The sequence below is a fragment of the Vigna unguiculata genome, chromosome 11 (assembly GCF_004118075.2).
Source record: "Vigna unguiculata cultivar IT97K-499-35 chromosome 11, ASM411807v1, whole genome shotgun sequence".
NCBI classification, from domain to species: Eukaryota; Viridiplantae; Streptophyta; class Magnoliopsida; order Fabales; family Fabaceae; genus Vigna; species Vigna unguiculata.
Window position 1 is genome coordinate 505,182 of NC_040289.1, and position 17,018 is coordinate 522,199.

The 17,018-nt window shown below is 26.1% G+C and overlaps 1 protein-coding gene across 4 annotated transcripts; it reads left to right on the top strand.

Moving 5' to 3' along the window:
- The first annotated feature begins 1,159 nt into the window (after positions 1 to 1,159).
- LOC114170671 (protein DETOXIFICATION 43-like) lies at positions 1,160 to 12,323 on the top strand. 4 transcript variants are annotated; one of them, XM_028056196.1, is made up of 12 exons: positions 1,160 to 1,290; positions 2,269 to 2,390; positions 4,772 to 5,133; positions 5,641 to 5,778; positions 6,242 to 6,377; positions 6,840 to 6,936; positions 7,618 to 7,718; positions 8,389 to 8,552; positions 9,280 to 9,468; positions 10,328 to 10,423; positions 10,887 to 11,008; positions 12,156 to 12,323. In XM_028056196.1, exons 1-12 carry the CDS (start codon positions 1,205 to 1,207, stop codon positions 12,232 to 12,234), a joined length of 1,692 nt encoding a protein of 563 aa, XP_027911997.1. In that variant the 5' UTR covers positions 1,160 to 1,204; the 3' UTR covers positions 12,235 to 12,323. The 4 variants fall into 4 exon arrangements, with proteins under 4 accessions (XP_027911997.1, XP_027911998.1, XP_027911996.1 ...); XM_028056197.1 differs by having other exon boundaries at positions 5,647 to 5,778; XM_028056195.1 differs by having other exon boundaries at positions 4,772 to 5,128; positions 5,624 to 5,778.
- The last annotated feature ends 4,695 nt before the right edge of the window (positions 12,324 to 17,018 follow it).

The window sequence follows — 17,018 nt, forward strand, 5'->3', positions numbered from 1 at the left end:
TTTTTGTTTAAAATAAAATTTCATAAAAAGAACGTTAAAATGGAATATTAAGGAACATAAAGTTTGTGTTTAATTATAAAATTCTATACAAAAAACGTTACAAAAGGAAGATGGAGTTTGTTTTAATTATTAAGAATGAGAATGTGTGTATTTAACAATAAAATTTCACAAAAAACGTTACAAAAGGAAGACAAAGTTTATGTTTAATTTATAAAATTTCATAAAGAAAAAAACGTTACAAAAGAAGACAAAGTTTGTATTTAATTACAAAATTTCATAAAGAAACTGTTACAAAAAGAAGATGAAGTTTGTGTTTAATTATAAATTTTAAAAAAACGTTATAAAAGGAGTATAAGGAAGTTAACGTGTGTATAATGTAATTTTAAATAAAATTCAGGACACGAGGGATTTAATCATTAAATTTTATAAGAATAATTAAAATTAAACCATATTGTTTTTAAACAATTTCAAAAATACTATAGTTTTTATTTTTTATTTTTTTAATATCCTATTGTATTGAAATATTGCATCTTTTCTATGATTTTGGATAGTCAATATATCATATTCTTATATATTTCATTAAATTTCTATAGCTTCCAAATAATTTATTAGGATCAATTTTAATATAATTATTATAAAATATAAAAAACTTTACATATATAGAGAGTATGAGATCAATTTATTATTATATATAAATTATATTCTTTTTATATATTACATGCATTCATTCATGCCTTCTTATGCATTATTTTTCTCCAAATTTTCATTTAGTGGTCCATTATTTTTGTTGATTATTTTATAGCAATATATGAATCACGCATTAGTTTCAATTATTTGCGAGTTCTAGGGCTTCTGCATGCCGTGTTTAATTATCTTGCATGTAACTGATTAATTCATTAAGAAAAAGACAACATTAATTCAACAAAAACTATAGACGAGAAAAATAATAATGTTATAAACTTGTATAGACTGCTATAAATACATCACTTCCTTCTTGTGATCTTTCCACGACAAACTTCAAGGTTAACTTTCATTAATTTCCTTTCATTTGTAAGGAAAAAAAAAAAGATTATTACTTCAATAATCTCTAATATATTTCATGCGTTAATCTTTGAATACATGCTTATAACTATTTGCATTTGAAATTTCTCAGATTGAACAAGAACATTGTTTAGATCTGTGATTATTTGAAAGCTACAAGACCATGGAGAACATCAATGGCAGTTCCGAAGAAGCTAACAACAACAACAAACGAGGAATTCCATTCTTGGTTTTCTTCAAAGACGCAAGGTCCACATAATTTCTTTATGTTTTAAAAAAAATTAATAGTTAGGATGTTCATGTTTTGTTCTTAAAAACTTGGTTTAATTATTTGGAACATATCCAGTTTATTTCCAAAATTTCAAGATGGTATCTACTTTGTTTCAATTTAGTACCAAAATTCGATTTTGTGCATCAAATAGTACATCCCGTTAATTTTTCGCAATTAACAGCGTGCCACGTGTCAGTCTCTGGATTTTTTAATTTTTTTTTTTGTAATTTTTTGTAATTTTGTAATTTTTAATTTTTTAAAAAAAACAAATTTGTCGCGTGTCAAATCTTGATGTCACACATGGCATTGTCAGTCACACGTGACAACGTGTCAAGATACCTGCCAAGTGTCATTGTCTTGATTTCAACTTAGTCTCCACATATGTCTATTGTTTTAATTTAGTACTCATATATGTTTATTTGTTTCAATTTAGTCACGCTTTATTTGTTTCAATTTTGTCCGAATATTTTTTTATAAAATAGATAAATATTGTGTCTCCCTTAAGATCAAATTTATTATTTATATAAATGTTATATTTATATTTGTTATTAAACTGGGTATATTCTGAGTAATTAAACCTAAAAACCTATAAAGATTTTGCTTTCCTAAATTTACTTTTCTACATTATTTATGTCATATTTAATTACAATGCAACATGCTTTTAAACATCTTACATCAAATTCATTCAAAAAATGAGTTATATTTTTGGTATGTATATTACTTTTTAAAACATAAACGGACATATTATAACAAATCCCATATATATATATATATATATATATATATATATATATATATATATATATATATATTAGAATGTTAAATTTTAATATTTAAAATAGATGAATTTATCTTTAGAAGGAAAAGAAAGTGATATTTAATTTGCATTTATATGGATCTAAGAAAAAATAAATGTAATTTTGGAAGAGCTAACACTGAATAATGTGAAAATGTAGAAATATTTTGAAGGTGGATTCACTTTGTAGAGAGATATTAGGGATTGCACTCCCTTCTGCTCTTACTGTTGTTGCTGATCCCATTGCTTCATTGATAGACACAACATTCATAGGCCACTTGGGTATTCATTCATTTCTCTCTTCATTGCCAACATTACTTTATAATTTCACAAATATTCCTTCCTAGATACTTCAAATAAAACACCAATGTTTGAACATGTTTTACTCATAAACTATCTCTCACATGCTCCTTAATAAAGAAAGTGTTCTATCTAAACCATTCATAGTTGGTTTAAATATGTTTAGTAACGTAAAATTTGAAACGTTTATGTCTCAAATTTTAATACAATTTGATTTTTAAATTTTTAAAATGGACACATAGAATCTTTTTAACCTAATTGCGTTAAATTATTTTGATGTGTTAAGTGACATTTCGAGACTGACGTTTAAAGTTGTTTAGACTAGAGATGTCAAAATGGGTTTCAACCCGTGAGCCAACCTGGCTCATCACGGGTTTGAGCCGGGTTGGGTTGAGAAAAATTTAACTTTTTTAAAAGTGGGTTGAACTCAACCCGGCTCACTTAACCCACGGGTTAAACGGGTTTGAGCTGGGTTGAAGGTGGGTTGACCCACTTAACCCACCAACATTTTTTTTCAATTTTTTTATTTTTTTAAATTTTCTTTTAATTTTTTTTAAATTGTTTTAATAATTATTTACTACTCCTATTATATTTGTTCACAATTTCATATTTTTAAATGCTAGAATTTGCTTAATTATATTTGAATTGTTTGAATGTTTAATTAATTTGATTGTCAAGTTATATATATGTTGGTACTTTAATCTTTAACTATAATCTTTATAGTAAATTACTCAAGTAACTGTCTTATAAACAATTTTTTCTAAATTAGCATGAAAAATATGTATAGTTTTTTTATTTATATTTTTTTGAATAGCATGACAAAAAATTTGTAATATTAGTCATGCTTTCTTAGACTAATGGATACTTTCTTGGAAATAATTCTTCATATATTGGTGGTGAGCATGATCAAAACATTGGTTCTTGATTTTACTATGATTGTCATCTCATGGGTTACTTAAAAATTTATTTAAATATTTGAATACTAAAAAAATAAATAAATAATTTTTTAGGTGGGTTGGTGAGCCAACCCACTTAACCCACCAACCCGTGGTGGGTTGAGCCGGGTTACAAAATTTCTGGCTCACCAGAAGGTGAGCCGAGTTGGGTTCACTCATTTTGAACCCGGCTCGTGGTGAGCCAACCTGTGTGAGCCGGGTTGGCTCACTTTAACATTTCTAGTTTAGACTGGTTGACACATTTTATCTCAAATGTCAGTCCTAGAAAGTCGTTTAACACGAAAAAAAAATTAATACAGTTAGTAGTAGCGGATCTTGACCAAACTTTTTGGGAAAGTCAAAATAATATATTCAAAATGCATATATTTAATATTATTGTCACTAATTCAATAAAAACGAGTACATAATTTAGTGTAATTATAACTATAAAAAAATTACTCATATTTAAAGGATGGTCCATCATTTTTTTCATTTTTTCAACTATTTTTTTCTCAATGTAAATAACTATATTATCTGCAGGTATTCATCTTCCATTGTATCAATGTGCATAAATTGATTCAAAACAACTATGATAATCAATTCATAATTAAGAATCAACCATGAAAAATCCCATAATACATAACTTGTTCTTCTATACGCATAAAAAGTGATATAAAATGGTTGAGAGAAGAAATAGTGTTAAGTATTAGACAAATATTTCATTATCAAGTGAAACAAAAGAAAGTTACATTTTTTTTCTTTGAAAATGAAAGAGAATTTATGAAAAAATGAGTTTCTGTCTATTTTCTTTTTTCTTTTTCTTCCCGTAATAAGAGTAAATATATAAGTGTGAGAAATGAATAAAATATGTGAGAAACTCAAAAGACAATAAAAGAGAAAATAAAATCTATCTTAATAAAAAAAAATTCTTTATTATATTTGATTTTATATTTTATTATTTATTAACATTAAATGTTGTACTTTACAAAACAAATAAAAAAATACATAATTTACGATTCATTAACTTTTTAATATATTACTTAATTTAAAAAAAATACACATAATTTAAAGAATTTAAAAATACATATAATTTAAGGAATGTAAAAATACATATAATTTTAAAATTTTCAAAATACAAATAATTTTTAAAAAAATCAAAAAGTTTGATGGCCTCCATCTTTCCCTTCTATTTTCCCACTAATCGATAGATTAAAATGACTGAACTAATTTATTTTTAAAACTTAAAAATCAAAATATATCAAGATTTTGAATATTCAAATTTATGAATTAAATATATATATATATCCCAATTATGCAAAACATCACACTTATCATATACTAACTTCAATCTTCCTTTAGAATTTAATTTTGACATATAAACTTTCTTTCTTTTGTTTTTGTTCTCTTTTTTTTGTTGTATATGTATAGGACCACTTGAACTTGCTGCTGCAGGAGTTTCCATTGCTGTGTTCAACCAAGCTTCAAGAATCACAATTTTTCCTCTTGTTAGTATCACAACTTCCTTTGTGGCTGAGGAAGATACCATCCAAAACTTGGCCACCAAACAAACACAAAATGATAATACTAAACTAGAAACAGATAATGTCGATGAAGCTCCAAAAGAATCAAACAATGTTGAAGCTACAAAGAGTTCTAATGTGGAAAAAGTTGACGCAGGGAACATGGACATAAATAATGAAAATGGTAAGTTTTCTCTATCCACATCATTAAACCTATTTTTTATAAATTTTCTTCAAGAAGAAAACCGTCTTAATACATCCAATAGTCGAGTCTAGATTCTCTTATGGTTTTTTGGATGTTGTCCTCTGTTAAGTATTAAAAATATACTGTGTTAATACTTTAAATATCTTTTTAATATATATTAAAATTAGTAGTAATCAGTGTATTAAGGAAACACAACATAGAAACAACACGAAAAAAACTCAATAAAGAATCGAAATTGTCCAATAATCTTACATATTTAGAAATCGAAGCCAAGATCAACTTAAATACACATTCATCATTATGCTTTCGGAGACATTTTTTAAAAATAAAATCATAACGAAGTTTTAGATTCTAAAATAAACAATACATCAAATGCAGTTATGAATTCTAACAATATCATTTGACAGACTTAGAAATAATCATTTAAGAGACTGTGTGTTTGTCGACGTGTGAATTTGTCTGTAATACATTATTACATAAGATATTTATGTCCAAATCTTGTTCACTATTATGGTTTTCTGATGATTAATTTTAATTTTTTGGTTTAATTTTCAGAAAATGTAATGACTAAGAGGAAGCAGAAAGTTGGGAAGAAGGTTATTGCTTCTGCATCAACAGCCTTAATTTTTGGAACAATCCTTGGCCTCCTTCAGACTGCAATCCTTTCATTTGCAGCAAAACCTCTTCTTTATGCAATGGGTCTAAAACATGTAACTTCATTTTTCCATCATCATCATCAACTAACATATACTTCTATTCATAATATTTATTTTGAACAAAATAATCCAGTGCATCTTATTTTTATTGTAGTACTTTTATTTTTATAATTATTTTATTTGTATATTAGTACGTAGGATAAAATATATACGACGGTAAGAGATTTCATATTGATTAAAAATAAGATGAATTTATAGTATATATTAGAAGTCTCACATCAACTAAAAATAAGACCAATTCATAATATATAAATCGGTATAATCTTTATCTTACAAGTTGGTTTTATCACTTCTAACTATATAACTGAATATAAATCTTATTTTACATGTTAGTTTGTAAAAGTGCAAACTAATTGTAAGATTGAGTTAAACTTAAAATTTACTTCTCAAATTTAAATTTAGGTAATTAAGTTTTTTTAATTATAAATTAATAGTGAATTTCTTTTGTTGTATTTAGGATTCTCCAATGCTAAATCCAGCAGAGAAATACCTAAGATTAAGATCAATAGGGTCTCCTGCTGTTCTTCTCTCTTTGGCCATGCAAGGAATCTTTAGAGGTTTCAAAGACACAACAACTCCTTTATATATCATTGGTAGGTTCAAATTATTTTTCTATTAATTATGAATTTTTTTTACTCACACACTTTATTCAACTAATTGAACTAATTATGTGAATACATAAGGTGTCTTTGATATTTATTATTCAATCAAATTTAATTTTATTCCTTAATGAGTCCAGATTTTTTACTGATTTTTTTGTGTTGTTTTTTGCTGAACATTAAAAATACACTGTGTTGATATTTTAAATATCTTTTTAATATATTTTAAAACGTCAAAATTAGTGGTAATGTATTATAAAGACATAGTAGAGGAACAATACAAAAAATCAGTAGAGAATCTAAATTCTTCCTTAACATATTGATTGGATAAATTTTTAGTTTTTCAATATATTTATTTCCTTTTTAATTTTGTTACGGTAAAAAACTGTCATAAAATATTCTTTTGTATTATATGTTGAAATGTTTATCCTAAGTACGTTTTTTTTTTTTACTTAGTTTCGGGATATGCTTTCAATGTTCTATTGGACCCAATACTTATCTTTTATATGAAATTGGGCCTCAAAGGTGCAGCCATGGCCCATGTTATCTCCCAGTAAGTCTTTTTACTTTGTCATATTTCATAACAATGCAGCTTCTTCCTGCACCTCAATAAATTCTACCCTGCACCTCCATAAAATAAAATACGTTTGTGTCATTTTGGAATTGCGTAATTTGAAAAGTAAAAATAACTTTTAGAATGTTCAATTTAGAAGTACTTTTTATTTTATAATTTAGAAAAAAAAAAAGATTTTGGAATTGTATAATTTAAAAATCAAATATGACTTTCTAATTGTAAAATCTAGAAGTGAAAAATGACCTTCAAATGTTGAAGAGAGTTAAAAAAAAAAAAAAGCTTCTGAATTATACAATCCGGAAGTCATTATTTAACTTCCTGATTACATGATTTTGAACATTATCTTATTTTCTAAAATACATTAATCTAAAAATTATTTTTTATTTTCAGATTACACCAAAATCATTTTGTTTCTACGTTACATAATTCGGAAGTATTTTTGATTTTTGAAATTGAACGATCCATTACACTATTTAAAAGTCATTTTTTCCTTCCATAAATAACTTCTAGTTTGTATAATTATAAAAATAGAAAAAAAAATTATATGGGAATGCACAGGAAAATTTATGGATATGCAAGAAGAAACTGTATTTAACAATAGGTTATTTATTTTTGTGTTAATAGAAATAACAGTTTTTAAGAATATGTGTATTCTTATAGGTACATGATGGCAACCACCCTCCTTTTATTCTTGATGAAAAGGGTGCACCTTCTACCTCCTAGCATAAAGGATTTGCAGATTTTCAGATTTCTCAAAAATGGTAAATGCTTGCAATTAACTAATTTCAAAAAATAATATTTCCTTTTATAGGCAAAATTATAATATAAAAGATTTAAATTTTTTAATTATTTTTAATTTTTTAAAAGAAACACTATTAAAAATTCTCATATTATATGAAATTTTTTCTTGCAAATTTGTTAAAAAAAATTGCAAGAAAAGATTTTTTTCTGACATTTTTTCTAAGAATTTTAATTGGCAGGTAATTCTTTCGTGGATGATCATTTCTTACAAAATTATCTACAAAATTTGCAAGTATTTCTTATAAAATTTGTTGCGAAAAATGTTTTATACAAAATATTTTGCAAGAAAATTGGTGGCAATTTCTTGCAAATTTTTTTTAACAACAAAATTTGTAAGTATTTCGTATGAAAAAAAATTCAAAACAAAATTGACAGAAAATATAAGTTTTTTTAATAGTGAAAAAAGGGATCAATAGACCAAAGGTGGACTAATCACCAGGTTTGACGGACTAGACTAATCGGACTAAAGTAGACTGGTGGGTTTAAAATGCCAACCAGATTTGTATTTTTCTTGACGAACCGGACTGCCAAGCCAGACCTGCTTTGACACTCCTGATAATTGAGAAAAAAATCTTTGGGATTTATTAAACTAATTTATTTTATGGTAAGTTTGATAATTTTGTTGTGCAGGGGGTTTATTGTTGGTAAGGGTAGTTTCAGTGACATTTTGTATGACCTTAGCATCATCATTGGCAGCAAGACTTGGTTCCATTCCAATGGCTGCATTTCAACCAGGTCTTCAGATCTGGTTGGCATCATCCCTTCTTGCTGATGGTTTAGCAGTTGCAGTACAGGTTCACTTTCTTTTCTAACCCTAATTTCCTTTCATTTCATTACTTAATATTATACATTTAACATCACATTGAAAATTTTTACCTTGTAAACTGATAACTATTTTTTTTAATTAAAAATTAAAATAAAACATATTTTATAAGAATATTCTTTTATAATATATTATTTTAATGGTTAAATACGTTTTTGTTCTCTAAGTTTCAGTAAAATTTGGAATTAGTCATTTTTCAAAACTTTCGACCAATTTAATCTTTCATATCTAAAAATACGTGAATTTAGTCATTTTAATCAAATTTTGTTAAGTTTATATGATGTTTCAAACGTATTTTATGATAATATTTGAATTGTTTATACCGTTTAACACATTTCCGCTTTAATGTTAACTTAAATATTATCATAAAATGCGTTTAAAATATCAAATAAACTTAATAAAATTTGGTAAAAAATGACTAAATCCACGCATTTCTAAAAATGAATGACTAAATTGGTATAAAGTTTCAAAGAGAAACTAATTCCAAAATTCACTGAAACTTGAGGGACAAAAACATATTTAACCTTTATTTTAATAATATAAATATGTATTAGTATTGAAACATATATTATTAAAATATATAAATTTAAGTTATAATAGAATAATTTAATATATATATATATATATATATATATATAAACGTAATAATTATTTTAACTTATTTGATTAGAATATTAATTAATTATCATGGTTTACAGACAATTCTTGCAAGTTCCTTTGCTGAAAAAGACTATAACAAGGCTACTGCTGCTGCAACAAGAACCCTACAATTGAGTTTTCTTTTGGGAATTGGACTCTCTCTTTCAGTTGCTCTTGGATTATACTTTGGAGCTTCAATATTTTCCAAAAATGCAAGTGTTGTGCAATTAATCAAAATAAGCATGCCGGTATGCACCCTTTAAAAACCATGAAAATCATATCAAATTATCACTTTCACACACTTTTCCAATGTTTAATTTGTTAGGAATCTAAATATATATTGAAAGTTAACTATGAAATAAAAATGAAAAAATCGAGTAATATATAAAAGAATAAAAATTCATTGTATCAATTGTTAGGAAGTAGACTTTAAGTCTAATTCTAGGATAGATTTTCAAAAAAATTCTCTGACATCATTTTAGAAGTGGGTTTAAAGTCTTACTCAATTCCACAAAACTAATTTGTAAGATGAGGTTTGTTTTCCATTTATATACTATGAAATAGTCTTATCTCTTGTTGATATGTACTTCCAACGTCATTGAGTATATTAATAGTTAGGAAGTGAGTTTTAAACCTACTTATAAGATAGGCTTTCTAAAAGATGGTTCTGATACCATTTTAGAAGTGAGTTTAAAGTTTAACTCAATCCCACAAAATCAACTTATAAGATGAAGTTTATTTTTCACTTATATATTATGAAATTATCTTATCTCTAGTCGATACGAACCTCTAACTTTAAATATCTAATATCTCAGTTATGAAATATTATTAGACGGTGGGATAGCACGTGAAGTGGTTATGATGAATATCAATGTGATGCAGAGATATTATTACACAGTCTCCAATCATATACCTACAATAGTTTATCTCACATGGGAAAATGAGACTCACATCTAAACCCTAAAACTAATCACATGTTACTGTCGTTGAAGGAACTATTATTTGCTTTTGGTATGTTTTGAAATAAATGATTGATTTGTAATTAAGACATAAATCACCACCATTAGTGATATCTAAACAATTTTCTGATATCATTTATTTCCCCAGTTTGTTGCAGCTACTCAACCAATCAATTCACTGGCCTTTGTCTTCGATGGTGTCAATTATGGTGCTTCTGATTTTGCTTATTCTGCATATTCTTTGGCAAGTTCACGTGCTTTTCTTTAGACATGCTTTGGTCCTTCAAGTTTCAGTGAAATTTGGAATTAGTTTTTTTTTTTAAATTTTGATCAATTTAGTCTTTCATCTTTAAAAATACGTGAATTTAGTTTTTTTAACCAAATTTTGTTAAATTTATCTGATATTTTAAGCGTATTTCATGATAATATTTTGACACGTTTTCGTTTCAATATTAACTCAAATATTATCATAAAATGCGTTTAAAATATCAAATAAACTTAATAAAATTTGGTAAGAAGTACTGAATCCATACATTTCTAAATATGAAAAACTAAATTGGTATAAAGTTTGAAAGAGAGACTAATTGCAAAATTCATTGAAACTTGAGGAACCAAACACATATTTAACCCTTGTTTTTTTCTTCCTTTTCATGATATCTCACCTTAACCAAACTTTGATTATTTTTTTTTCTACTCTTTTTGTTTAGGTTTTGGTGTCATTAGTGAGTATTCCTGTAGAAATTTTTCTCTTCAGAAGTAAAAAGTTTATTGGAATATGGATTGCATTAAGCATATACATGATTCTTCGTATATTAGTTGGTATATGGAGGTAAATTTCACCTTCTCTATTCAATCTTCTAACTACTTTCAATGCAATCTTTTCTCAATTTTTGAGAACATCAAAATATATACGATACATGTTGAATCTTAAAAATATATATAAATCATCGATAGATTTTGAAGTATCAACATAGTTGAAATATCACACTATATAGTAATTTTTATAATAACTTATTTGAAACCTTAAAAATATATTAATATGAGTTAAATATGTTTTTGTTCCCTCAGTGAAAATTGAAATTAGTCTCTCTTAGAAACCTTGAATCAATTTAGTCCTTCATCTTTAGAAATGTATGGATTTAATCCTTTAAACCAGATTTTCTTAAATTTATTTGATATTTCAAACACGTTTCTCAGCTAACATTGAAGCGAACATGTGTCAAACGGTGTAAACAAACTAAAATACTATAATGAAATGTATTTGAGACGTTAAATAATCTTAATAAAATTTGGTTAAATTGACTAAATTCACGCATTTTCAGAGTTTGGAGACTAAATTGATTAAAAGTTTCTAAGAGAGACTAATTCAAATTTTCACCAAAAGTTCATATTTAACCAAAAAATTATTATATTCTAAAATATTAAAATCAGTATTAAATAATATATTTTGAAAACTAAAAAAAAAAAGCAGAAAATCTGATTTTGGATACAAAACCAAAAGGATTATCCATTGAGTTTCCAATAATATATAGGCTTGTTTTAAGAATAAAGGCTTTTTAATAAAATGTCATTTGTATATTAACTATTTTTACATTTTTGAATGAACTTAATTAAAACAAACACAAAATCAGGAAAAATCATTAAACTACTTTTTGTCTATTTATAATTTTTTTTTTCAGCACAAACATGCAAGATCTCCTCTATTGAAAATACGGAATAGAAAATCTAAAAACCCTATTCTATTTAATGATTTACATATGAACAGTATACATAAGTCAGTTTTACATTAATTATCAGTAAATAAAAAGTACTATTATTATATATTTGGTTTTCAACATAACTATTATAAAAAGTTATCAAACTTACAATATGATGGTTCACAAAAAATAAAATAAAAATCATTACTTACAAGATAACTCAACAAATTTATAATGTGTTAGAAATTTAAATATAATTTGTAAATTTTTTATATGCAGGATGGGAACTGGAACAGGACCATGGTTCTATCTTAGAAAACAACCATGGCGTCACATGAGAAGCCACTTATTACCATAGAAACATCAATCTTATCAACAAGAAACACCACTCTTTTTTTTTTATCATTTTTGTACTCATAGGATCTCTATCTAGGGTTCCTATTTTAATATTTTGGCATTAATTTTGGTGATAACTTATCTTGAACTGCTCCACATGTGTTATGTTATACATCGTATTCTGTTTCGTCACTTTCAGGAATTAGAAATGTGTTCTGTTCGTATAAATCTTCATCACGTGACTTTTTACAAGATTATGATTTTCATTGTCAGTCTCTAAGTTTTAGTGTGTCGGATGGAATACTTATTACTAGGTTAAAATATTAATTAGGACGTAATTTTTTTTACTCAAAAACTGTTAGAGTGCTTGTTTGGTTCTGTGTCAAAATGATATAAAATTGATCTTTTAACATAGAATCAGTATGTGTTTGATTTTCAAAATCAATTAAAGAGTAAAAAATTCATGTTGAATGAGAAGCAACTCATTCTTGTTTCTGTGTTGGAAAATTAATTCAGTTAGAATCAACTCTTCAACGCGGAACCAAACACACCTAAAGTCCAAATACCATAATTTGATTGTGACTCGGTCCAATCTACCTTTATTAGAGAATAATTAATGTCACTTATAGCATGATATTCATATTTTTATATTTACATTTCGAACACTTTAAATAAATTTACTTTAAGCACGGTCAATACACAAAAAAAATTATTAAAAAAAAAACATGAAAAATATATTAAATTTATGATAAAATTATATCGTATGCATGTAAAGAAGAAAAAAAACTATCCATAATAAATTTCGCACACTCAATAGTTATATGTTTTTATGAGTTTTTGTTTTTTAAGAATAATATGATTACTAAAAAAAATTTACCTAGTTATAAAGAAAAAGAGACAGAATAAAATAGTGAGTCAACTTTGTATGAATTTTCTGAAGGTATTAAAATATTATTATTCATTTACATAATATTATTACCCTTATAAAACAATTATAAACATGTGATGCTAATCTAAGAAATACTATTGGAGTTGGTGGTATAATATGTACCCTCACTTGAAAACTTATATTCTTGATAAAAGTTGGAGAAGGTGGATTCAGATTTTTTATTTTTATTTTTTGAAGGAGATTGATTTGATTCATCCTTATTTTCTTCATGGTTATCAAGAATCTTACAACCAACAAATGGAATATAACTTTTCTTCGTGTTCTTGTGTTTAATGGCTTGCTAGATATGAAATTTTAGATGCGAATACTTTTTTTTAATATATATGTTTCACAAACTTTGCCACCTTTACATTTGTTCTTTATTCTTTATTTTACCCAGTCTAGTAGAAACAAAAATAATATTGATTATTTAATTTAAAGCAGAAAAAATATGGAATATAATCTATTAATTTTCACCAAATTGTATTTACCTTTGTATTTTTCTCCTAAACTTTTACCAAATCAATTAAATTATACATCTTTTAAAACCTTTTTTTTCTATATTAATTATATATTTCTATCCTATGTTAAAGAATTATATATTAAATTTTAGTTTTTACAATTTTTCTACTTATTTTCTATTTCCAATTCAATTTTATTTTGTATCTAGTTTTTCCAACTTATTTATTCTCTATTTTTGTTCTTGTTATTTCTTTCTTCTAAATCAAAGAAAAAAATACACATTTTCGTCTTGGTTTGGTCCATCCTGTATTTGAGGTTGACTTGTCCCACATAAGAATCCCAGTCTAATTTTTTTGGCTCACTCTATATGATGATTAGTTTACAAGCATGTGGATCAGCATGCATAAATAAAAGGAAAATATTTTTTTAACAACTAAATTTTGACAACTTTCTATTACAATTGAGGTGACATCTTCTTAGTGATTTCTCATTTTTATTTTTTTATTTTTTCTATATTCCAAAAGCACTTAGAATATGTCATCTCATGTTGTAAAAGAATGTTATCAAAATTTAATTGTAAAAATATCATTGTCCTAAATAAAATTTGAGTTAATTATGTTTTTGGGCCTTAAACTATTAAGTGGTTTTGGTTTTAATTACTCTTTCAAAATTTGTACTAATTAGTTCTCTATCCTTTTGAAATTCATTGAATTAGTCTTGAATAGCTAATGGCATAAGTTTTTCTTTTAGGTGGCATATGGAGTACCATGTAGCAAATTATTTAATTTAAAAAATGAAATTAATTCTCCATTTCATCTTCTTCACTTTGTTAGGGCACCCATCCATGATTCTCGATTTTCAGCACTTTCATCCATTTTCAACATGTGAGGTCATCATCTACCTAACACAAACATTGTCATTGCTCACCCCTGCCACTCAAATTTGCCGTTGGCTTCGTGGTGACCAAAAGTATCTCATTAGCAACCAATTTTAGTGACAAAAAGTTATTAGTTACTATAGTGACTAATTTAGATATCAATTTACAAAATTTAAGTTGAATTATTAATCAAGTAAGGTGAAAGACTTTTTGACTACATCTTAATAAACATTATAGTTTGTTACGCTCAACATTTTTTACATTACAAACAGAGGCGAATCTTAGACAAAAGATTCAAAGGTGCCAAATTATTATTTTTTTTTAAATTTATTTTATCTAATTATAAAAAACTTAGAAAATTACTTTTCATTATCTTTAATTATTAAATTCACATGAAATTCTTAAGATTTGATTGAGGTAGATGAATTTTTTTCATGTCCATCACAAGTCACAAGTTTTTCTCTTGAAAAAGAAATAATCAATTATTTTACTCATTATTATAAATTTTTCTAATATAAATTTATTACTACTCATCTATTTAGAAAAAGATAAAATTTATCGTTAGTTTTCGAATTTTAATCCAAATGAAAACCCCAAAAACCCATATCTAAAATCTAAAAGAAATCATAGATCTAGAAGCAAAATCCTAGATCCAATAACCCTAATTCAAGAACGAAGAACGAAACAAAAGAGAATGTGAAAATGTGTTTTTCAGTTCACCACTAGTTTCGCAAATCCAATGCTAACCTCTATTTCGCATTTTGTCATTGTCTGAACGTTATTCCATCATCGCCTAACCAACTTCGGTCACGTCACAGTCTTTCAGCCAGTGCTTGGTTTCATTCGTGAGTCCACTTTCTTTTCTCTTGTTTAAGCTCACTAACTCACTCTCTTCTTTCTCCCTTCACGTAATGTTATATATATATTGTGAATTATTTAAATTATTTTTATTATTTCTGTTTTAAATTATTTAAACGCCTCTTATTTCTTAATTTTTTTATGTAAATTATTTTTTTTATTTCTGTTTTCTAAAAGATCAATTTTTTTCATTTTTAATTGATTGAGACTGCTTTATAGTAATTGTGGTTGTTTAAACTTATGTGCTAACTTATTTTGTGTGATGAACTAACTTATTTTAGAATTATTGAATTATTGTTTACTATTTCCATTAGTTGTGGTGATGAAATTTTGAATTGGTATGGTATTATATACATTTTTTTTCCTTATGAAATAGACTCTTACAAGCTTACGAGTCGAGTACAAATCTCTCATACTACTTTATGTAGACTCTCGAATTTGATAACCTTGATTTCAATTATTTATGTTAGGATAGTTACTATTGTAGACAAAAGTGACATAAAAATGTCACATATAATTAGATAATCAATGAAACATAAAATATCTTTTTTTTTATTGAATTTATACTTAATACTATGATCTTTAATGTAACTCTATTCTGCAGGGTCAATGAAGATCCTTTAACATCTTGTTTTTCGGTCAATCATTCCTTCTCTTGATCGTCTCTTCTGCTCAGCAGTAGCAGCATCGCTTGGATATACATACAAAAGGCACTTCAATGATCAAGTCAATAATGATCCGGTTATTGGAAAATTAAATATAATAATCAATATAACCTATCTACCTTACCAACCACTCTTATTTATAGTTTTTGTCATGGACTTTTGATTATGATTGACCTACATCATGACCCAGTCATACTTAAACATGATTAATTGGTTGCTTTGTACTAATACAATTTTCAAGCTTATATATTTGCCTGTGATGATTTACCATCTGATTGTCAAAAACCTAATCGACCAAACCAGAACCATACAAATTCGCACTTACATTTGGTTGGACCATATCAGCCCAAGTCTATCTAATCATCTTGATTCAGTGATTACAAACTCTTTTTATGATAGTTAAAATAGATTTTTTATATTAATTCTAGAATTAACATCGAATAAACAAATTTATACATATGACTCGTACTTTAGTATATTTTCTTATTTCTTTTAATTTTTTGTTTTCTTAAAATAGAAAAATACAAACAATAATATTTAGTGAGGCCAAATCATTCCTATTCCACGCTTACCCTACCACAAATATTCTCCATTATTATGAACATTGTTCACACTATGCAAATACTTTGTTTTGTAGAGTAATGAAGTGTAGGTCATGATTTTTATTTTATTTTATTTATTATTTGGTACTATTATTTCCTTTTTTTACTTTTTTTTGTTTTGGCCCTCGAAAGTCAGAAGCATGAGATTTGGTTGGATAAAGTTGCAGAGTGCACATGATATCACTCATCGTGGAAAGAAAATAAAAGCACGTGTCATCAAAAGTCCACATGCTGCATTTTCTTTTCACACACTTTCTTAAACTTTGGTCAAGGCTTTTTCATTTCTAGCCGAAAGAGATCAGTAAAAAACTCACCTTTTTTACAGACCAAAACTAAAATAATTGTTGGGATTGAAAATAAATAAATATATTAAAACGATCTTCATACATAAACACTTTTGTTCTCTTTTACATA